Below are 24950 nucleotides of genomic sequence, written 5' to 3'. Positions count from 1 at the left end.
TGCCAGACAATATTGGACTAGCTGAATAAATAGATAGCATTCTCACACTGCAGTAAACCAAGTTTGCTTAACCATAAGTTTATTGAATTAACTACAACTTCATGGGTCTGCACAGCATACTAAGCTATTAATCATGGTTTGAGCCATAAAGACTGGCTTCATAGCTCATTAAATGAAAATGAGGCACCTTTGCTTTGACACAGCCAAAGTCTGACTTGGTATAAGGCAGATTCCTATTTTCCTATAGACATACTTCTATAGTGCTTTCCATTTAACTAGAATATTATATACAGTATAATTCTTCCTAACAATATTTTTTCATATTACCCTCCTGCTTTCTCTTAACAGATAAAGAAGAAGTTTAAAAGAGAAAGTTTTGTCAGAAGTAACTTTTGTAGTGTGGATTTTAGAATTCTTTGTTGGCAATTTAATTATACTACCTGCCGGGTATGGATAATAATAATAATAATAGTAATAATAGTAGTAAAGTTGGAAGGGATCTTGGAGGTCATCTAGTCCAACCCCCTGCTCAGGCAGGAAACCCTACACCATTTCGGACAAATGGCTGTCCAGTCTCTTCTTAAAAACTTCCAGTGTTGGAGCATTTACTGCTTCTGGAGGCAGGTGTTCCACTGATTAATTGTTCTCACTGTCAGGAAGTTTCTCCTTAGTTCTAGGTTGCTTCTCTCCTTGATTAGTTTCCACCCGTTGCTTCTTGTCCTGCCTTCAGGTGCTTTGGAAAATAGCTTAATTCCCTCTTCTTTATGGCAGCCCCTGAGATATTGGAATACTGCTATCATGTCCCCCCTTGTCCTTCTTTTCGTTAAACTAGACATACCCAATTCTAGCAACCGTTCTTATATGTTTTAGCCTCCAGTCCCCTAATCATCTTTGTTGCTCTTCTCTGTACTCTTTCTAGAGTCTCAACATCTTTTTTACATCATGGTGACCAAAACTGGATGCAGTATTCCAAGTGTGGCCTTACCAAGGCATTGAAGAGTGGTATTAATACTTCACGTGATCTTGATTCTATCCTCTGTTAATGCAGCCTAGCACTGTGTTGGCCTTTTTGGCAGCTGCAGCACACTGCTGGCTCATATTTAGGTGATTGTCTACTAGGACTCCGAGGTCCCTCTCACAGTTACTACTATTGAGCATGGTGCCACCTATGCTGTACTTGTGCATTTGGTTTTTCTTGCCTAAATGTAGAACCTTGCTTTTTTCACCATTGAATTTCATTTTGTTAGATAGTGTCCAGTGTTCAAGTCTGTCCAGATCCTTCTGTATCTTAAGCCTGTCTTCTGGAGTGTTGGCTATTCCTGCCAGCTTGGTGTCGTCTGCAAATTTGATGAGTTCCCCATCTATCCCTTCATCCAAATCGTTGATGAAGATGTTGAAGAGTACTGGGCCCAGAACATAGCCCTGGGGCACCCCACTACACACTTCCCTCCATATAGATGCAGTTCCATTGAGGACCACTCGCTGAGTACGGCCGGTCAGCCAGCTACGGATCCAGCTGGTGGTGGTTCTGTCTACCCCACATTTTTCTATCTTGTCAAGTAGTAGGTTGTGATCTACTTTATCAAATGCCTTACTGAAGTCCAAGTAAATTATGTCCACAGCATTCCTCTGATCCACTAATTTTGTCACTTGGTCAAAGAATGCAATAAGATTTGTCTGGCATGATCTATTTTTGACAAACCCATGTTGGCTTTTAGTAATGACTTTGTTTGCCTCTAGGTGTTCGTTGATTCGTTGTTTGATTATCTTTTCCAGGATCTTCCCAGGTATTGAGGTCAGGCTGATAGGTCTGTAATTTCCTGGATCCATTTTTTTTTCCTTTTTTGAGGATGGGAACTACATCAGCTCTTTTCCAGTCCTCTGGTAGTTCCCCTGTGTTCCAGGATCTTTGAAAAATATAGTTCAGTGGCTCCGATATCACATCTGCCAGTTCCTTGAGAACTTGGGGTGTAATCCATCTGGTCCTGGCGATTTGAACTCTTCTAGGCTGGACAGGTGCTCACTAACCATTTTCTTGCCTATCTTAACTTGTGTTTCTGTTTTGTTTTTTATGGCACTATTTTTGATAGGTTGGTCTGTTTTTTCCCTTTGTGTAAAGACAGATGCAAAAAATGAGTTAAATAGTTCTGCTTTCTCCCTGTTGCTTGTCACCTTCTTGCCACTTCCACCCACTAATGGACCAATCATTTCCTTCACTTTTTTCTTGTTTTTTACATGTTGAAAGAAGCTTTTTTGTTATTTTTGACTTTGGTCGCAAGCCTTAATTCATTTTGAGCCTTGGCTTTCTTCACTTCATCTTTGCAGGCTCGGGCTATTTGCTGATATTCTGACTTAGTTATGTTCCCCTCTTTCCACTTTCTATATTTGTCCTTTTTATCTTTCAATTTGTCAGAGAGTTCTTTATGCAGCCATGCTGGTTTCTTTTGAGAGCTGTTGTTTTTCCTCTTTGTTGGTATTGTGCGAGACTGTGCTTTTATTATCTCATTTTTTCAAAATTTCCCAAGCTTCTTGAGTTGTTTTCCCCTTGAGGATTCTCATCCATGGAATCCTTCCCAAGCCCTCTCTAAGTTTATTGAAATTAGCTCTCTTGAAGTCCAAGACTCTAGTTTGACTCTGTTCTATTGCTTGTGCTTCTATAATGTTGAATTCTAATATTGCATGATCACTTCCTCCCAGGGTTCCTATGGCTTCCTATGGATGTAGTGCCCTCGTGGTGTGCAATGCCATGCTGGTATTTAGGAACTTTAAAATCCCTTATATAAGGATCTTAGCAAAATGAGCAAAGCAACTGTATAACAGGTAGTCCTGAATTTAGTACTTTGTGCTTTAAATGGTGGATAGAAGTAATTTTAAAGTTCTTTCTTAATTTGAACTGAAGAGTTCTAGCCTTAGGGTAACCTTTCTGCTGCAGCTTCTCTCCAGATTGGTTTATAATTAATCACACTATCTTTCTTTGAAATCCATCATGCCTTTGACCTCTCCTTCCCTAGCTGACAAGATAGAGCAATGGTTTTGCATCTCTAAAGTTGTGTTTAAAATGAAAATTTTATTTTTTTTATTTTTATGTAATGATTTGTATCCTAAAATCTAAAAAAATAAGAAATAGGTGGACAAATCACAATTCCAGTTTATCTGCTATCATACCTAACCAGAGGTGGGTATTTACTATTTAGTAATGTTGCAATACTTATACAAGTCTATGGAGATTCTCAGTCATCCAGGTCATGATTGTCCCAAAGGTACTTTTTCAAGAGGCAACTTCGCTTTCTTGTTTTTCTTTGAAGACATGCTGGTCATTTGCATTCTTTTAGAGAGTCCTTGAGACCACTTGGAGGTTTGTCTGTGTCCTCAAGGTCACCTGAGTAACGCAAATGGGTGTGGAGCCTTCTTGGAACTGCTGCAAGGGCTGTATTGTTACAATGCTTATAAAACTTTGTTCCCAGCTCATTTCTTGAAGCTGCTGCATAAAACTCTAATATCAAACCATTAACCAAAAATGCTTGTGGTAAGACATAAGGATTGATAAGTATTAAGAAGCTTAGCAACTGTCTTATCAGAGCAGGGCAAACTTGGTACCTTCCAGTTATTTTGAATTAGAGCTTCCACAATCTCCTGCTGTTTTCCATGCTACTCGTGGCTGATGGGCATTAAAGTCAAAATATTTGGAAATCAACCATTTCTTTCTAACCCATCTGGCTGTTGCTAACAAAATAATTCTGTTCTTTTTGATAATAAGTAGTAAAATAATTTGACTGCAAAAATTTCCAGAAACTGCCTGGCATCCATTCCAGTTTAGGAATGCATAGCAGAATAAATGCCAGTCACAAGCGTAAACTGTCTAACATTCATCATTTCCTTTTCCCCTCCGCCCCCCCAAAATTAACATTTTTTAAATTATTATTTGTGAGATAGATAATGATCTTCTCAGCCTTTAATAAGCTGGTGTAAGGCAACCCTGGGAAAACCTAGAGTTTGTGTCTGTGGATTAATATTTTAATTGATCTTTAAAAAAAACAGTTCTAGTAAAATGAACACAAGAATAAAATGAATTTTTGAGAATCTCATATTCTGTTTAAACGTGATGCTGAAATACCAATTTTTATGGGAGACTTGATTGGGGACAAACTCAATTAGCACATGGCAAAATAACTTTCTGTTTCCCCTGAAGGCTTTTAGAACAAAAGCTGTGATAGGAATATACAGGTTGAGTTCTCTGTATTGTAATCCCCTGGTTACTCTTCATTGCCTCACAGTAGCACACACACCTGCAAAAAGCAGCTTGGAGCAATTTATCATTGCAGAAGGAGCTACTTTCACTGGGTAATAGACGAGAACAAGTTAAAATGTGTGTGAAACAAGATGCTGGATGCTGTCATTGCCCAGAAATTCTGCAAAAAGACACATGAGGGAAATTCAAACGTAAACAGTGCCTGGGAATTATTTCTTTTTCCATTGACTCTATTTAGCTCATTTATTTGGATAAAGAAGTGTCTAATTTACAAATCAAACTTTTAGAGTTTCCATTAGGATGTGGACTTAAATCTGTCTATTGAGTGCAATTAATATTCTGATTCAATTGGCAATGTGTTTCCTGTGCCTATATTTTGCAGAATGCTGTTACTAGCTAGCAATAAATTTGTACTGATACTGCAGAGTCCTTAAGTAAAAGATCCAAATGCTTAGGGACCAGGTTTTCATATTGTTTACAGCTGGTTGATATTTGAAAGAGTTCAAATTTAATTTCAAAATATGTTTGGAGGCACAGTGAAAAGTAATGGAATACTCCGGCACACATAAACACTATGATAATCCTTTTTTTTCAGAGAGAGAGAGAGAGAGAGAAAGAGAGAGAGAGAGAGAGAGAGAGAGAGAGAGAGAGAGAGAGAGAGAGAGAGAGAGAGAGAGAGAGAGAGTCAGTCCTTTTTAGGTTTTCTTTCTCAGAGGATCTATTGAAATACTTTTTCCCTCCTTGTAAGAAAAGCTTTCCATTATCAACATCTTTTATATAAAGCAAAACAAAACATAATAATAATAATAATAATAATAATAATAATAAAGTTGGAAGGGACCTTGGAGGTCATCTAGTCCAACCCCCTGCTCAGTCAGGAAATCCTATACCATTTCAGACAAATGGCTGTCCAGTCTCTTCTTAAAAACTTCCAGTGTTGGAGTATGCACAATTTCTGGAGGCAGGTTGTTCCACTGGTTAATTGTTCTAATTGTCAGAAAGTTTCTCCTTAGTTCTAGGTTGCTTGTCTCCTTGCTTAGTTTCCACCCGTTGCTTCTTCTCCTGCCTTCAGGCTCCTTGGAAAATAGCTTGACTCCCTCTTCTTTGTGGCAGCCCCTGAGATATTGGAACACTACTATCATGTCCCCCATCATCCTTCTCTTCATTAAACTAGACATACCCAATTCCAGCAACCATTCTTTATATGTTTTAGCCTCCAGTCCCCTGATCATCTTTGTTGCTCTTCTCTGTACTCTTTCTAGAGTCTCAACATCTTTTTTACATCGTGGTGACCAAAACTGGATGCAGTATTCCAAGTATGGCCTTACCAAGGCGTTGTAAAATGGTATTAATACTTCACGTGATCTTGATTCTATCCCTCTGTTAATGCAGCCTAGCACTGTGTTGCTTTTTTGGCAGCTGCAGCACACTGCTGGCTCATATTTAAATGAATGTCCACTAGTACTGCAAGATTCCTCTCACAGTTGCTACTATTGAGCAAGGTACTACCTATACTATACCTGTGCATTTGGTTTTTCTTGCCTAAATGTAGAACCTTGCTTTTTTCACCATTGAATTTCATTTTGTTAGATAGTGCCCAGTGTTCAAGTCTGTCCAGATCCTTCTGTATCTTAAGCCTGTCTTCTGGAGTGTTGCCTATTCCTGCCAGCTTGGTGTTGTCTGCAAATTTGATGAGTTCCCCATCTATCCCCTTGTCCAAATCGTTGATGAAGATGTTGAAGAGCACTGGGCCCAGAACAGAGCCCTGGGGTATCCCACTACACACTTCCCTCCATATAGATGTGGTTCCATTGAAGACCACATGCTGAGTATGGTGGGCTATGGATCCATCTGGTGGTGATGCTGTCTACCCCACATTTTTTTTATCTTGTCAAGTAGTAGGTTGTGATCTACTTTATCAAATGCCTTACTGATATATGTATACTTACATATTCCAGCTCCTACATATGGAGAATGAGGAGTATTGTAATTCAGTGCATCTGAAGAGTAGCAGTTTGGGAAAAGTTACTTATGGTAATTTTGGGACCACATTAAATTCCTGATTACATTCTCACATTCTCTGTCTGTCTGTCTGTCTGTCTCGTATCTCTCATCTCTTGCTCATGTCTTTCTCCCTCTCCCTCTCAACTCTCTCTCTCTCATCTCTGTCATCTCTCTATCTCAATAGGGGCATTGTTTGCTATCCCAAAGTGTATCACTTTGCACTTAAATTAAATCATATTTGCCATTCAGTTGACCATTCCCTAGCTTGAAGAGATTTTCCTTTGGCTCTTCACAATCATATTTGATTTTTTACCACTCAGAATAGTTTAGAATCTTCTGAAGACTTGGTCAGCTCCCTGTGTAGCCCTAAATCCTTAGCCTTTATGAATGTGATTAATTTAGAATCCCAACACAAATTTCTATCTATTGAGAAAATTATCCTTTTGGGTTTTTTGTTTTTTGTTTTTTTGACCGTAAAAACACATAGCACCTTGTCCACTGATTGCTCAATTTGTTCAAAAGTCTTTGATAAGGAAGGTTATCCAAGACTTTTTGAAAGACCAAATATACAGGACTACTAGAATTATCTGTGTGAACAGTGCTTCTCAACCCCAGCAACAAGCTGGCCAGGAAATTCTGGAACATTTAGTCTACCCATCTAAAAGTCACCGAGGTTGAGAAACACTGATTTAGTATGTTGTACTTTAGTACATATTTTTAAGATGGGTGCTACACCGAATACCAAAAAGGTGTTTAGCTAATTAGCACTGGCAATATTACAAAATACATAATCTTCTTTTGTATGTGACTTGCGTGTAGAACTGAAAATGTCCTTTTCTCATGGAAAAGTGTCAATTCTTGTTTATATTCAAAGAAGCCAAGGTTTAATCCCATTTGGAGGGGAAACCAACTTCCCTCTCCAGTTTCCCTATTTAAAACTGATCTTTTCAAGAAGGCTTCTATCTTAAATCATTATGTCAGTCTCTGGATATTGCATTATTAGTACATTTGATCCAGAACAGGAATAAATGGGGAATTTGAATTTGAATCTGAAAGGACTTTTGCAGTATGCCTGTCAGTTTACTTGAAAGGATCAGCTTGCATCTGTAACATATGCTCAGCATATTAATGTCATAAATGTTAATAGTTTTTTTTAAATGTAATATTCATTATGTAAGCTGCTCTCTATGGAATAGTGTGATGTTTAAATATATATAAGATCCATTAGAAACCACTTTATTTTTTTTTTAAAAAAAAAAAAACCAAGGCTTCTTAATACCCACATGCAATTAAATATAGATGGTACTAGGTTTCTGTATAATAATGAGGATAGAAAATGTAGGTATGAAAAGAATTAAGGAGTTTGGCATAACTGTTGTTACAAGTATTTGGAAAAATTTCCATAGATGTTTTGATTCAAATGCAATGAACTAAAAGTGTGTCCATTTCTGTTTATAGGGGGACATTGTTACATTGCTAGAATATCATTGTATACTAATAAATATAATTAAGATTCGAAGTAGGGTGTATCTTGAAGATAAAGCCAGCAAACCTACTGCATCATGTGGCAGGGGGTTTTGCAGCTATCTTATGTGCTTATTTTATAAAATTTGAAAAGTAGTGGCCATGTGGAAGGATCTTTGTATGCTAATGCTCCATGCCAAGATTATTGCTCACCAATAACATTGATGTGAGAAGGTTGAAATATCCACCAGAAGTTAAGTCTTTACCTAATATACGCATTCCAGTCTTTACTGGAAGCCACATTCAGCAGCTATATGAAACAGTCCTACAAAGGTAAGGAGATCCATACTGTATATAAAGCTTCTCCACAAGTAATTCTCATTGGTCTGAGATTCCTGCTTGGTTGAAGATGAGGAAGAATTAATCAAATCCAGTCAACTGTACTTTCAGGCATATAAATTCACTAGGTAACTTTGTGATTCTTTTTCACTCAGTTCAAGTTTTACTCACAGGGTTGTTACTGAAGAAAAATTGGAGGAAGTAAGGTAGGCCATCTTGAATTTTTAGAGAAAAGGCTGAATATATATCTAACAAATAAAATAAGGTAAAAACAAAAACAAAACTATCTTAAAAAGATGATATGGTGTTCCATTGAGCTCCGGAGTACTCCCATGAAATGATAGATGATGTAACCTAGCCAGAGTGTGGGCTATTTTGTGTAAAAAGACTGAATGGTATAATTCCATCAACTGTGTTTTCAGCACATGGAGGTGGACTGGATCACATTCTATTGTATGTCTGTAATAGAGGAGAGCACTAGTAACAACTCAAAATAATTCATGAAGAAATGAAAATGAAATGAAAATAATTTAGAAATTATTCGATGACATACTTTTCAACTGATTTGAGTATTTTTTTTTAAAAAAAAGGCAAATATTCTTATTTTGAAGAATGAAAAGTAAAAGTTGAGTGAGGATTGGAGTTTTGTTAAACCACTCAGTGAAAGATGGGGCAGGATTCCACTATCAAAACTATTCCAAAGACCTAGGATTACTGTATATTTTAGAGAAAGTTAAAAAAAAAGATGATTTCAAGTCAAGCTGACTTTCTGATGGCTCTGTGGATACATCTATGTGGTTTTCTTGAGAGCAATAGAGAAATTATTTGCCACTCTCTTCTTCCATGCTTGTTTGTTTATTGTTACTTCTCTATTTAGCATATTATCCTTCTGTTTCATGGAAGTCTTCCAACTAGACCCATCTTTCTTTGCTTCTCAGACTAACACAAGTACAGCATAGGTGGCACCATGCTCAATAGTAGTAACTGTGAGAGGGACCTCGGAGTCCTAGTAGACAATCACTTAAATATGAGCCAGCAGTGTGCTGCAGCTGCCAAAAAGGCCAACACAGTGCTAGGCTGCATTAACAGAGGGATAGAATCAAGATCACGTGAAGTATTAATACCACTCTTCAATGCCTTGGTAAGGCCACACTTGGAATACTGCATCCAGTTTTGGTCACCACGATGTAAAAAAGATGTTGAGACTCTAGAAAGAGTACAGAGAAGAGCAACAAAGATGATTAGGGGACTGGAGGCTAAAACATATAAGGAACGGTTGCTGAATTGGGTATGTCTAGTTTAACGAAGAGAAGGACAAGGGGGGACATGATAGCAGTATTCCAATATCTCAGGGGCTGCCATAAAGAAGAGGGAATTAAGCTATTTTCCAAAGCACCTGAAGGCAGGACAAGAAGCAACGGGTGGAAACTAATCAAGGAGAGAAGCAACCTAGAACTAAGGAGAAACTTCCTGACAGTGAGAACAATTAATCAGTGGAACAGCTTGCCTCCAGAAGCAGTAAATGCTCCAACACTGGAAGTTTTTAAGAAGAGACTGGACAGCCATTTGTCCGAAATGGTGTAGGGTTTCCTGCCCGAGCAGGGGGTTGGACTAGATGACCTCCAAGGTCCCTTCCAACTTTACTATTATTATTATTATTATTATTATTATTATTATTATTATTATTATTATTATTATTATTATTACTTGTCAAAAACAAGAGTGTGTTCTTCTATCCAACAAGGATAGAATCTTGAATGTACAGTATAATGCTACTTGTGAAATTATCTATTTAGATTTCAGATATGTAGGTAGGTTGTTAGGTAGATACATTCCTCATAGCTAACTTGAAATCACATCTCATATATTATGGTAACATAGTTATTAATTACTGAATATTTGATTTCACATTAATAATATCAAAATATTTCTCTCCTTTTCTTAGAACAAGAGCCTGAAAAATAAACTCCTGTCAGGGAATAAGCTTTGTGGAATTCATGCAGAAGAGGTAAGAAAAATTTATATAAAAACAACACTATTCTGACAGTAATAAGGACAGCTAAATAGAACATGCCCTCTCAGCAAATTGACCTGTGGATTCTGAAGACTTTATGACCCATTCCATAGTATTCTGGAAAATCTGCTTGATAGCAAACAATGTATATTAAATTCCAAAAATTCACAATCATTCCAAGATTGAGAGATTAAATAAAAACAATAATGCCAACCAAGTTGGAAGATTACCAGCAACACAGGAATCTGGGCAGGGCATGGATTACTTTTTCTAAATAATGGCTTCTTTTCTCAGTAAACCATAATTCTGGATCATATTGGACTGCCTTGTTCTCCCCTCTCCCTAAAAAAGGTTGACAGTTATATGCTACACATTTACCTAATTGTATAATTTAGCCCTTTAGGGCCATGCACAGGATGGAAGTGGGGATAGAGTATGCTGGTATGTTTGGAAAATGGAGCATATCTTGTATATTCCTGAATCCAAAACAAACAATTGAACTGAATACTTATGAACAACTGCTGTTTAAAAGTAATTGGCACTTTCATTGAATTTCCAGAAGTCATTCTATCATAGTTTGGCTATAAAATGGACATTAATCCAATTTGGATTCACTAGATTTTTCCCATTAGCTTTATTTCCAGAGCTCTCACAACAAACCAATGCAAAGGATTAAAACGGGAATTTCATGAAAGATTTGACCCTCAGTGATAACAAACAAAACCAAATCTATTGTGCCAGGTCACAAATCAAAGAATGTAAGGAACTAGTTGTGGCAACATAAGCTTTTAATATTCTTAGTTTAAAGTAGTAGTAGTAGTAGTTATAAGGCAGCTATGCTTTGCTAAATCATTTGGGCACCAGCAAATAATTTTATAAATTTGATATAGTATGGAACTGAAATGTAGAAAGTGTTCAGTACTAAATTCTTTCTGCACCTGATTCAATGCCTATACAAGATTTTTCATAGTGTTAGGTAGTATCAAAATCATCTTATTTCTTTTTCATAATATTAATTTATTTACTACCTTGCTCTTTGGAGTCACACTAGGCACCCTACACATTGTGGGCCTTTTCTTATAGAGATGGCTGTCTTTTTTCTCTATGTTCACAATTATTTATGTATGTGTTTATCATTCATTTATATGCTTCTAGGCATCCATTTCTGTTTGGTTTTGACAATATGTCAAGTTGTTTTGAAATATCAAACCGAGACATGGTTCTGGTATACATTTCTGAGATCAGAAATTTTATCTAAAAACATGTAACATTTTAAAAAACATGGGAAAATAGTATTTTCACAATTATAAAAAACACAATATATAATTTGAAATCTCCATTAACTATTATTATATTTTTCAAGGGTTGCAAATAGACTTAATTTTTGTTTCCATGCAGAATAGATATGATCTGTGTGATCACATAAATAATGTTTCTTATTAAAAGAAAAGAGGACAGATACCTTCAACATTTCAAATAGTTTAGTGCCATATTTTAGGCATAAAGCTTTGTGCTGGCTCAAGGATAGGAGATGAAATGCATTTCAAATAGTCATTCCTTGTCCTACTGCTATAGCTTTTGCATGATCCTGCTATAATATATCTAATAAAATGAAGAATAACTCTTTCCAGATTACTATCTCAGACAATCACAGAGTGACCTTGGATTATTTTCACATATTCATCTTCTGTCATGCTTGCTTGCAGTGTCTCCAATACAACCAATGGTCTTGAGTCCTTAGTGTAATCAACTCTTGGTTATTTTGGCTGTGATTGACCAAATAGTTGACTTAAGCAATTAACTTTGGCTTTTGCAGTGTCTCAGGATTGCTGATCTGGGGAAATGGTTAATGAACATGCTTCTATCTTCAGGAATTCTCCTGGGAATATATTATGCTGGAATAGATTGCACAAATAACTACTGGAGGCAATTCAGCCTACATTACATTATGGGGTTGCATTTTCCAAACAAACCTTTACTTATATTTGTTTTCATGTTTCATCAGTTATAGAATATTTTTATTTATGTCAATGGATTTCAAACTTTTTAACTTCAAAAAAATAATTAATCTTGCTTCTTCCGCTGCATTAAAAGATTCTATAAACAAATTAAATCATGTTCCATCACCTGGTCAGTTAAAACTCTTCTCTAGAATTTAGTAACATGTGCTACAGAAAAACACCAGTAGCCACAAATGAGCTTTATTTAGACACAACTTGCTTGGTGGTATTTATTTTAAAAAATAGAGTTACTAATAAGCTTTCCAACATCTTAAGATTCTATGGAAGTGCTTCGAAATGTCTGTTTCATGCTATAAAGGCAAGTAATTGTATATATGACAATGCTAATAATTAGCATGGATTCAAGACTTTCTATTTGAAACATATGCCAAAATTAAAGCAAAATTTTGTCAGACTAACCAGGTAAACTCATAAATCTTGCAACACAGGAATAAATAAAAAGTAATAATGTATTACTTCAGCTTCAATTTAACTTTCTCTGCAGCTGTTCACCTAAGGAATTCAGTTGTGCTTGCATTATTTTTACACACAAAACAGTAAAACAAAATGACAAAAAACAACAACAACAAGGAATGTCCATATGCTGCAAGGAAACTGTTGTTTTCTGTGAACAATAACACAATTTGATCCAAATTTATTGCTACTACCATCCATCCATAATAATTGCCAGAAAAGGGAGGACATTTTTGGAGCTGCTGTTTCAACCTAATCCAAAACAAATTATTGGAAAATGACAGACACTTCTTTCTCTAGGAGGTAGGGGGCTTCTATTTTCCATTCCTAAAAGGCCAAATTAAATTGATTCCCAAAGCTGAACAACCATTAAACATAGCAACATAACTATGTAAATAAATGCTGATAGGAGTGGTTACAATCCCTTGGAGATGATGTTCTGAGGCACCTCACTATGCTCCACTGGCAGAAGATAAATTGAGCATCTCATACAGCCCAGCCTGAATTGCTTAAAGAAGCTTACTTCCGTCAGGTCTACTAGAGGACTTTCATCTGTTACCCATTTCAGAGTTATGACTCAATCACTACTCTGCTTTATTTTCACATGTGGAATGAGGAGAGTACTACCATCCCAAAATCAAGACAAACTTTCATCGAGTCATTTGTTATTTGTGGAATTCTACTTAAAACATTAGATAGCAAGAAGCAGTCAACATTGATTTTTATGCCATTGAGTTTGTTTGCATTCATCATTGAAAACGTACTCTATCCTGTGCCCAAGCTGATTCACTGAAATGGACTGAGATACTTTAGTAAGGGCTTTCAAAGTGTTCAGCCCAGATTGCAGACTACCATGCTATCCCATTGAATAATTCCTCTGCTGCTGTGCCCACCCACCTTCCTGCTCCAACAAAGGTCCTGCCACACATACACAAAGTAAAATAGATTCTAAAAAAATATGCAGAAAAGAGCAACAAAGATGATTAGAGGTCTAGTGGCTAAAACATATGAGGAAGAGTTGCAGGAACTGGATATGTCTAATCTAATCTAAGAGAAGGAGTCTACAAGATTTGAGATCCTGTCAAAAAGAAGAGTGGGACACAACCTATTCACCTGAGAGCAAGACAAGAAGTAATTGATGAAATCTTATCAAAGAGAGATCCAACCTAAAATTAAGAAGAAAATTCCTAACAATGGGAACAATTAATCAGTGAACAGATCGCCTTCAAAAGTTGTGAGTGCACCCTCACTGAGGTTTTTAGGAAGAGTTTGGACAGTCACTTCTCCAGACTAGTATAGGGTCTGCTGCTTGAGCTGGGGGTTGAAATAGAAGACTCTGTTGTTCTTTATTCTGTTAAGTTAAAGAAATGCACATAGATACAGGCACAACACAGATTTTTTTTTGCAGGGGGGGGAGGTGTTCCCATTTAGTTGGTCTTGTAGTCATCATTATGTCAATCTCCAATCACCAACTCCCAAGTAGCCCAAATCATCTAAGGGCTACATTCGAGGTGGGAGTGAATACTTCTATCTCAAGTGATTGGAAAAATGAAGAAAAGTATGGCACCAGATTTCTTAGTTTTAATTATTTTTAAAAAATGACAGAGAAAGGTAGGATGCTCACAGTAATAAAAAAAAGGAAGGAAGGAAGATGAAATGGAGGAAGCTGTGGGTATGTTTCAGATCAGTACCTTTCTATTTACAAGAACTTTTTAAATTGCTGTTTTAGCATTTAGAGTAAATTTTAGCATTTAGCATTTTAGCATTTAGAGTAAAAGACAGTTCTAAAAGGCAATAGGGATCAAAATAAGCATTAACTCAGTTGAAGGCCAGTCCTTCCTCAGCTGAATAGACGATAGACTTCTACAGACTGAAGTCTATTGCCTAAACCAGACAGAAAGTTTGTCAATCATAAAATGGAAAAGTGTACATCACAAATTAAAACAAGAAAAAGTACCCCCACTACTCACAATAATAGAGGGATTATTAAACAGTGACGTTGTCTATTGTTGATCTCCAAAGATAGTTGGTGGCCAGTTGTGATAACAGTGCAACAAAACCATCCAAATCAGTATATTATAACCACCATTGCCTTATTGTCTTTCCTAATCAAAATTATGAAATATTTATAGTGCCCTCTTCTTTTTCTCCTTTGTTTTGTTATCTGAATACATTAACCCATCCTTTCTCAATTCTCCTGTTCATATGGACAACAGGGTCAGGAATTCTGGGACTTGTAGGCTTAATATTGCCCTATTGGCCCACCAGTTTTTTTTTCTTCTGTATGTTCTTTTTCTAATAAGCATATCTTTACTATTTTTTAATAGATTCCTTTTACCAAGTGTTTTGGAATATACTGAACGTGTGCGTGCATACACAAACAGACATACACATTGAAGCATAACTCCGAATAAGCTAACACAATAGTTTTAATTTAAATAGGGGAAGGTTTAGGGCAGTGGTTCTCAACCTTTCTAATGCCGCGACCCCATAATACAGTTCCCCATGCTGTGGTGACCCCCAACCACTTATACATCACTGGGTGCCAGGGGCGTGGCCAAAGAAAAGGGGGAAAAAATGGCGGACAGCCTTGTTTGGCAACCCCCGTGAAATGGTCGTTCGACCCCAAATGGGGTCCCGACCCACAGGTTGAGAACCACTGGTTTAGGGTTAGGGAATTTGCCTTTTTGCAAAATAAAGTAATAAAACTGTTCATTTGAGTATTCGCTGTAGGTAAATTGTAGTTTTATCATGAAGGCCTGAAGTGACAATTTCCTGGAATTGCTCACTGATCATCTTTCCAAGGGAATATATATTTTATAATAGAAGATGTGTTTAAAAATAAATCTGCTTGGCTGTGAGTTTTCTTGAAATAACAGGATCTGCAGTAGAGTTCTCCTGCACAGCAGGAACTTGGTGCAACAGAGGCATTTGGAATCTAATGATAAAAAAGCACTTTATGAGCTGTATATTTCAAACAGTTTGAGTAACTTCAAAGTAATGACATTATGCTGAATTTTAATCATGAGTTAAAATACTTCAAATATTGACTTATCAACAGAAATGGCAAGAAATGTCATCTAGCCAAAGATGATTATATATATGGGATTCTGGAAAAGGAACAGATTTTGGTGATGGAAAACATAGCTTGTATTGGAGTAGGTGTAGATAGATAGATAGATAGATAGATAGATAGATAGATAGATAGATAGATAGATGATAGGTAGGTAGATAGGCAGGCAGGCAGGCAGGCAGCAGGCAGACAGAATATTATGCAAACTCTTTTTATAAGCATGTTTGGAATGACAAGGTGCGTATTGCTAAAACCTTATGACAACAACTAGTTCTGATTAAATATCTTACTGTGCTGATAGCCTTCATCTGGCCACATGAACATGTAGCTGTTTGCATGAATTAATAATTCAAAAGATATTTTGGATGCTTCTTGTGAATTGTTGGCATCTATCCTACATTACATATTAATTGGGTGATATGCAGTGACAGAAAACATACAAGCAATACATCCTTGCCAGAAGTATCATCTGTTTCTTTTTCAAATCCATTTGGAACTATAATTTGCAAGGGGGACTTCATATTTTTCCCCTCCCCCTCTTTCTGTTCCTTCAATTCAATTTTGTTTCCTGTCAATTGCACGAAGACATCCATGCATTATTTTGGCAACAATATTAGTAGTAGTTTAAATTGCCTTCTTCCTAGGGCTGAGAGAGAAAGTGATTAGTCCAAGGTCACTCAGCTGGTTGTGTGCTAAAGCAGTACTAGAATTCTTAGTCACCCACTACCTCTAACTATTACACCAAAGTGACTTGCTCTAATTATCTACCAATATCTGCTTGGAACATAGTGTGGTGAAAGGTCTTTAAACACTTCTTGTACATGCTTAAGAATTATTTTAGTACTTCCTTCTTATTATTATTATTTTTTACAAAGTCTTGGATTTTAGATTGGCCATCCAATTTGTGAATAACATTTTGTAAAAGTCATAAAAAGGAACAAATAATGAAGGACTGGGAAGTTGCCTAGATTTGAATAAATAAGGAAGGGAGGGCAGTCACTAAAAACTAGGAAATAATAATAATAATAATAATAAGGCACTACCTTGACGTGGTTGTGGGGCTTGTGTACTCTGAGGAAGATGAGAGCTATGCCAGAGGTTCAACCATACTGGACAGGTCTCATCAGAGGAGTCAGACAAAGAGTGTCTCTCCCATAAAAAATATGGTGAGACGTAAATTTCAGAATGCCATACCGGCTCGGACGTCGCCCGGGTTAACAAGGTCCGCACTAGATATTGGAGTTCCTGGATATCTGGTGAAAAATGGGTTACAGGACTCAGGACTGTTGGCTGAGCAACCAGGGCCAGCAGCTGCAGAACTACTGGAAGAAAAGGTGTTTACCCGTCGCAGATACACAGTGATGGAAAACAAAGAAATAATGATCTGTTACTACAGATCAAGTCCAACAAGAAGAGGATATCTAAAACGAATGCACCAGTTCTGGAAAGAACAACATCCAGAATCAGAAATAACAGAACAGAGACTAGCAGATCAACGCCGATTTATAACACGAAATAAAGTATTCACAGAAACAGAATTGGACGAACTGCAAAGGTTTACCCAGGGCAAAGAAATCAAAGCCTTACCAGAAGTAATTCAGAATGTAGAGGCAAACCAGGGGGAGTTGGCAGTGAAGGAATCCAGCAGAGATATACAACTGTTCTCATTTGGAAACCAGGCACCTCTTCCTCAGGAAGAACAAAACCCTCTAACTAAAGAAATAAAAGAATTGAAACAAAGAATAACTGAGCATCTAGAACAGCACAAAAACAACAGAATAAGGCTACCTGCATTGAAGCTTGTTCCAAAGAAACAGCTAGCACAAGCATTAAAAGATGCAAATACTGCAATATCAAGTATAAGCACCAATTCACTGCAAGAAACAAACCAACTAATGTACAGCACAGCTGCAGTTATAACTGAATACCTGGGATGCAAAATCAACAAAGAAGAAAAACAAACAAACAGTGCACCAGAAAAATGGAAGGTTAGACTAGAAAATAAGATCAGCAAGTTAAGATCACATGCAAGCAAGCTAGAACAGATGAAAGAAAAGAAGCTGAAGAACAAGAAGACCAAAGAATACCTAATCAAGAAATACCACTTAGAAACAAGGAAGATCAAGGAAGCACTGGAAATAATAAAGCAACAAATAACAGCTATAGCCAGGAAAATCAGTAGATATGAAGCTCGAATTGCAAACTATAGGCAGAACCTCCAATTTCAATCCAATCAGAAACGTTTCTACCAATCCATCAATGGAGAAACTGCAAGGAATCAGTCAGTACCTGACAAGGAAGAAACAGTGCAGTTCTGGAAGCAGATATGGGATAACCCAAAGAAATACAATAAGGATGCGGCTTGGTTAAAAGAGGTGGATGCAAATAAAACAGAAGTTGAAATGAAAGAACTAGCAATAACAACAAAAATGGTAGAAAAAAGAGCAAAGAAAATCAAAAATTGGTCAGCACCAGGTGAAGATGAACTGCATGGGTTTTGGTTGAAACATCTAACTGTTATACACCCACTCATTGCCAAACAGTTCAACAATATACTACAAGGAGGAGAAATTGAAAAGTGGCTAACAACTGGGAAAACCTACCTAATAATGAAAAATCCAGCAAAAGGGGCAACACCAGGTAACTACAGGCCAATTACCTGCTTACCAACAACTTTCAAATTACTAACTGGTGTAGTAGCTGATGCAGTGCAACAGCATCTAGTTGAAAACAATCTCTTTCCACCTGAGCAGAAAGGAAACCGCCCCAATAGCAGAGGAACAAAAGATCAACTCCTAATAGACAAAATGATCTTGGAAAACTGCAAGAGAAGGAAGACCAACCTGAATGTAGCATGGATTGACTACAAAAAGGCATTTGACTCTCTGCCACATGATTGGATAATAAAGTGCCTAGAAATAACAGGAGTCAGTAGAAACATCAGAAAATTTGTGCAAAGATCGATGGCACAATGGAAGACACAGTTGCAGATCAATGGTGAGAGGCTGGGAGAGGTTAATATCAAGAGAGGAATATTTCAAGGAGATTCATTATCACCATTACTATTTGTTATTGCACTGTTTCCTCTGTCAACAATACTGAATAACTCAGGACATGGCTATCAAACATCAAAAACATCTGCTAGACTATCCCACCTCCTTTACATGGATGATCTGAAGCTGTATGGAAAAACATCATCTGAAATAGAATCGCTGCTCAACACTGTCCGTATATATAGCCAAGATATTGTAATGGAGTTTGGCTTGGACAAATGTGCCACACTTACTATCAAACAAGGAAAAATAATGAAAACTGAAGGAATCAAGATGCCCCACGAAAATAACATTAAGAATCTGGATGAGGAAGAGTACTACAAATACTTGGGTATCCTTCAAGCTGACAACATCAAGCACACTGAAGTCAAGAAAAAGATTAGAGGTGAATACATCAAGAGAGTGAAGAAGATCTTAAAATCCAAACTCAATGGAGGAAATACCATAAAGGCAATCAACACCTGGGCAATCCCAGTCATTAGGTACACAGCTGGAATAGTGGACTGGACTCAAGCAGAACTAAAAGCAATGGATAGGCAGACCAGAAAAATAATGACAATGAATCATGCCCTTCATCCACGCAGTGACATTGATAGACTTTATCTACCAAGGCAAATAGGTGGGCGTGGAATGCTACAAGTACATCAGATGGTTGAAGAAGAAAAAATGGCTTTGGAAGAATATCTGAAGAACAATGATGAAGATGCCCTGAAATAGTATATCAGGAAGGCTTACTAACTACTGGAGATACCAAACTGGCCTACAAGAAAGACCAAATGAAGAACAGAATAGAGGCATGGGAAGACAAAGCACTACATGGCCAATACATGAAAAAAATAGCTGGGAAAGCAGATAATAATAAAACCTGGCAATGGCTAAGAGCAGGAAAATTGAAGAAAGAGACCGAGGGACTAATTCTGGCTGCACAAGACCAAGCCTTAAGGACAAATGCATACAAAGTCAAAATTGAGAAGACAGCAACAGACAGTAAGTGCCGCCTATGCAAAGAAGCTGAAGAAACAGTGGACCACTTGGTAAGCTGTTGCAAGAAGATTGCACAGACTGATTACAAGCAGCGGCATGACAAAGTAGCAACAATGGTGCATTGGAAGATCTGCAAAAAATATCATTTGCCTGTAAGCAAAAACTGGTGGGATCATAAAATAGAGAAAGTCATAGAAAATGATAAAATTAAACTGCTCTGGACTTCAGAATTCAAACAGACAAGCACCTGCAACATAACACCCCAGACTTAACAATTGTCGATAAGAAAGACAAAAAAGTCTGGATAGTGGACGTGGCAGTGCCTGGAGATAGCAGAATAGAAGAGAAAGAACTGGAGAAGATAACAAAATACAAAGACCTACAAATAGAAATAGAAAGACTGTGGCAAAAGCAAGCAAGGGTAGTACCAATAGTCATAGGCTCCTTGGGTGCAATCCCAAAACAACTGGAGCACCACTTGAACACCATTGGCATTGACAAATTCGCTATTAGTCAATTGCAAAAGGCGGCCTTATTAGGAACTGCTTCCATCCTGCGACGATACCTGTAATACATCAAACATCCACATCTGCCTATCCCAGGTCCTGGGTAAGGACTCGATAGGTAGACAAAATGCCAAATCCAGTCTGAACATCTGGCTGACTGTGCGATGATCGATAATAATAATAATGGGATTCCAAGACCAGTGAACAGCAGTGTTCATAAAACTAATTTAGCATCATTAAACTAAGATAGGGTTAACAAGGGCACTTTATAAACCTGGATGAGTTCTGTTGTATTGAAATTATTTCATTAATGAACCTTGATCCATAAAGAGACTTTCTTCATTGGCATTTGAGATTCCATTGCCTCATTTACTTATTGCTAAATGTAGGTAACAAAGAAGTAAAGATAGTAACTTTTGGAGTATTGCTTCAAGACTTTGTCCACTAGTAAGTGAATAGTTTTGGGCTTAGTTTTGTTTAATGAAGTTTGGGGGTTTGTTCCAAAATTGGGAGAACCATTTCTTGTATGCCAATTGATTGGCACTGAGCACTTCTCCCTCACCCAGCAACATTAGCACAATTCTGTTCTTTTAACTGTGATTTAGTGATATCTGGGTCATCTCTGGAGATAGCAAAGTGTATTACTTCATTTGTTTTTAATTGCGGTAGCCCAATTCAGCGAAGTGTGGGAGCTCTTCCTATAGGCTAGACTTAATGTGTTTCTGTTCTTCTTCCCAAATCTTATCCTTGTGAAAACAAGTGCATCTATTAATCCCCTGCAGAAGATCCTTCTAGCTACTTCCAGAAATAGAATAGAATAACAGAGTTGGAAGGGACCTTGGAGATAATAATAATGATAATAATGGCAAAATAATAATAATAATAATAATAATAATAATAATAATAATAATAATAATAATAATAATAATAATAACCCCCCAGTGAGGCACTACCTTGACGTGATTGTGGGGCTTGTGTACTCTGAGGAAGATGAGAGCTATGCCAGAGGTTCAACCATACTGGACAGGTCTCATCAGAGGAGTCAGACAAAGAGTGTCTCTCCCATACAAAATATGGTGAGACGTAAATTTCAGAATGCCATACCGGCTCGGATGTCGCCCGGGTTAACAAGGTCCGTGCTAGATATTGGAGTTCCTGGATATCTGGTGAAAAATGGGTTACAGGACTCAGGACTGTTGGCTGAGCAACCAGGGCCAGCAGCTGCAGAACTACTGGAAGAAAAGGTGTTTACCCGTCGCAGATACACAGTGATGGAAAACAAAGAAATAATGATCTGTTACTACAGATCAAGTCCAACAAGAAGAGGATATCTAAAACGAATGCACCAGTTCTGGAAAGAACAACATCCAGAATCAGAAATAACAGAACAGAGACTAGCAGATCAACGCCGATTTATAACACGAAATAAAATATTCACAGAAACAGAATTGGACGAACTGCAAAGGTTTACCCAGGGCAAAGAAATCAAAGCCTTACCAGAAGTAATTCAGAATGTAGAGGCAAACCAGGGGGAGTTGGCAGTGAAGGAATCCAGCAGAGATATACAACTGTTCTCATTTGGAAACCAGGCACCTCTTCCTCAGGAAGAACAAAACCCTCTAACTAAAGAAATAAAAGAATTGAAACAAAGAATAACTGAGCATCTAGAACAGCACAAAAACAACAGAATAAGGCTGCCTGCATTGAAGCTTGTTCCAAAGAAACAGCTAGCACAAGCATTAAAAGATGCAAATACTGCAATAGCAAGTATAAGCACCAATTCACTGCAAGAAACAAACCAACTAATGTACAGCACAGCTGCAGTTATAACTGAATACCTGGGATGCAAAATCAACAAAGAAGAAAAACAAACAAACAGTGCACCACAAAAATGGAAGGTTAGACTAGAAAATAAGATCAGCAAGTTAAGATCACATGCAAGCAAGCTAGAACAGATGAAAGAAAAGAAGCTGAAGAACAAGAAGACCAAAGAATACCTAATCAAGAAATACCACTTAGAAACAAGGAAGATCAAGGAAGCACTGGAAATAATAAAGCAACAAATAACAGCTATAGCCAGGAAAATCAGTAGATATGAAGCTCGAATTGCAAACTATAGGCAGAACCTCCAATTTCAATCCAATCAGAAACGTTTCTACCAATCCATCAATGGAGAAACTGCAAGGAATCAGTCAGTACCTGACAAGGAAGAAACAGTGCAGTTCTGGAAGCAGATATGGGATAACCCAAAGAAATACAACAAGGATGCGGCTTGGTTAAAAGAGGTGGATGCAAATAAAACAGAAGTTGAAATGAAAGAACTAGTAATAACAACAAAAATGGTAGAAAAAAGAGCAAAGAAAATCAAAAATTGGTCAGCACCAGGTGAAGATGAACTGCATGGGTTTTGGTTGAAACATCTAACTGTTATACACCCACTCATTGCCAAGCAGTTCAACAATATACTACAAGGAGGAGAAATTGAAAAGTGGCTAACAACTGGGAAAACCTACCTAATAATGAAAAATCCAGCAAAAGGGGCAACACCAGGTAACTACAGGCCAATTACCTGCTTACCAACAACTTTCAAATTACTAACTGGTGTGGTAGCTGATGCAGTACAACAGCATCTAGTTGAAAACAATCTCTTTCCACCTGAGCAGAAAGGAAACCGCCCCAATAGCAGAGGAACAAAAGATCAACTCCTAATAGACAAAATGATCTTGGAAAACTGCAAGAGAAGGAAGACCAACCTGAATGTGGCATGGATTGACTACAAAAAGGCATTTGACTCTCTGCCACATGATTGGATAATCAAGTGCCTAGAAATAACAGGAGTCAGTAGAAACATCAGAAAATTTGTGCAAAGATCGATGGCACAATGGAAGACACAGTTGCAGATCAATGGTGAGAAGCTGGGAGAGGTTAATATCAAGAGAGGGATATTTCAAGGAGATTCATTATCACCATTACTATTTGTTATTGCACTGTTTCCTCTGTCAACAATACTGAATAACTCAGGACATGGCTATCAAACATCAAAAACATCTGCTAGACTATCCCACCTCCTTTACATGGATGATCTGAAGCTGTATGGAAAAACATCATCTGAAATAGAATCGCTGCTCAACACTGTCCGTATATATAGCCAAGATATTGTAATGGAGTTTGGCTTGGACAAATGTGCCACACTTACTATCAAACAAGGAAAAATAGTGAAAACTGAAGGAATCAAGATGCCCCACGAAAATAACATTAAGAGTCTGGATGAGGAAGAGTACTACAAATACTTGGGTATCCTTCAAGCTGACAACATCAAGCACACTGAAGTCAAGAAAAAGATTAGAGGTGAATACATCAAGAGAGTGAAGAAGATCTTAAAGTCCAAACTCAATGGAGGAAATACCATAAAGGCAATCAACACCTGGGCAATCCCAGTCATTAGGTACACAGCTGGAATAGTGGACTGGACTCAAGCAGAACTAAAAGCAATGGATAGGCAGACCAGAAAAATAATGACAATGAATCATGCCCTTCATCCACGCAGTGACATTGATAGACTTTATCTACCAAGGCAAATAGGTGGGCGTGGAATGCTACAAGTACATCAGATGGTTGAAGAAGAAAAAATGGCTTTGGAAGAATATCTGAAGAACAATGATGAAGATGCACTGAAATTAGTATATCAGGAAGGTTTACTAACTACTGGAGAGACCAAACTGGCCTACAAGAAAGACCAAATGAAGAACAGAATAGAGGCATGGGAAGACAAAGCACTACATGGCCAATACATGAAAAAAATAGCTGGGAAAGCAGATAATAATAAAACCTGGCAATGGCTAAGAGCAGGAAAATTGAAGAAAGAGACCGAGGGACTAATTCTGGCTGCACAAGACCAAGCCTTAAGGACAAATGCATACAAAGTCAAAATTGAGAAGACAGCAACAGACAGTAAGTGCCGCCTATGCAAAGAAGCTGAAGAAACAGTGGACCACTTGGTAAGCTGTTGCAAGAAGATTGCACAGACTGATTACAAGCAGCGGCATGACAAAGTAGCAACAATGGTGCATTGGAAGATCTGCAAAAAATATCATTTGCCTGTAAGCAAAAACTGGTGGGATCATAAAATAGAGAAAGTCATAGAAAATGATAAAATTAAACTGCTCTGGGACTTCAGAATTCAAACAGACAAGCACCTGCAACATAACACCCCAGACTTAACAATTGTCGATAAGAAAGACAAAAAAGTCTGGATAGTGGACGTGGCAGTGCCTGGAGACAGCAGAATAGAAGAGAAAGAACTGGAGAAGATAACAAAATACAAAGACCTACAAATAGAAATAGAAAGACTGTGGCAAAAGCAAGCAAGGGTAGTACCAATAGTAATAGGCTCCTTGGGTGCAATCCCAAAACAACTGGAGCACCACTTGAACACCATTGGCATTGACAAATTCGCTATTAGTCAATTGCAAAAGGCAGCCTTATTAGGAACTGCTTCCATCCTGCGACGATATCTGTAATACCATCAAACATCCACATCTGCCTATCCCAGGTCCTGGGTAAGGACTCGATAGGTAGACAAAATGCCAAATCCAGTCTGAACATCTGGCTGACTGTGCAATGATCCATATAATAATAATAATAGAGTTAGAAGGGACCTTGGAGATAATAATAATGATAATAATGGCACTAATAATAACAATAACAATAATAATAAAGTTGGAAGGGACCTTGGAGGTCTTCTAGTCCAATTCCTTGCTCAGGCAGGAAACCCAGAAATGGTTGTCCAG

General features: G+C 37.5%; 1 protein-coding gene across 2 annotated transcripts in view; it reads left to right on the top strand.

Annotated features, from left to right (window-relative positions):
- LOC120299110 (leucine zipper protein 2-like) overlaps positions 1 to 24950 on the top strand; it is a 179038-nt gene that overhangs the window by 38253 nt on the left and 115835 nt on the right. For both annotated transcript variants that reach the window (XM_039323559.1, XM_039323558.1), the window contains exon 2: positions 10002 to 10064. In XM_039323559.1, coding sequence (XP_039179493.1) covers positions 10002 to 10064 — 63 coding nt within the window. The remainder of the gene's footprint in view (positions 1 to 10001; positions 10065 to 24950) is intronic.

The sequence above is a fragment of the Crotalus tigris genome, unplaced genomic scaffold (assembly GCF_016545835.1).
Source record: "Crotalus tigris isolate CLP2741 ecotype Arizona unplaced genomic scaffold, ASM1654583v1 scf7180000024278.498577, whole genome shotgun sequence".
Lineage (NCBI taxonomy): Eukaryota > Metazoa > Chordata > Lepidosauria > Squamata > Viperidae > Crotalus > Crotalus tigris.
The sequence above is the reverse complement of the archived record's forward strand: the minus strand, read 5'-3'. Positions and strand labels throughout refer to the sequence as shown.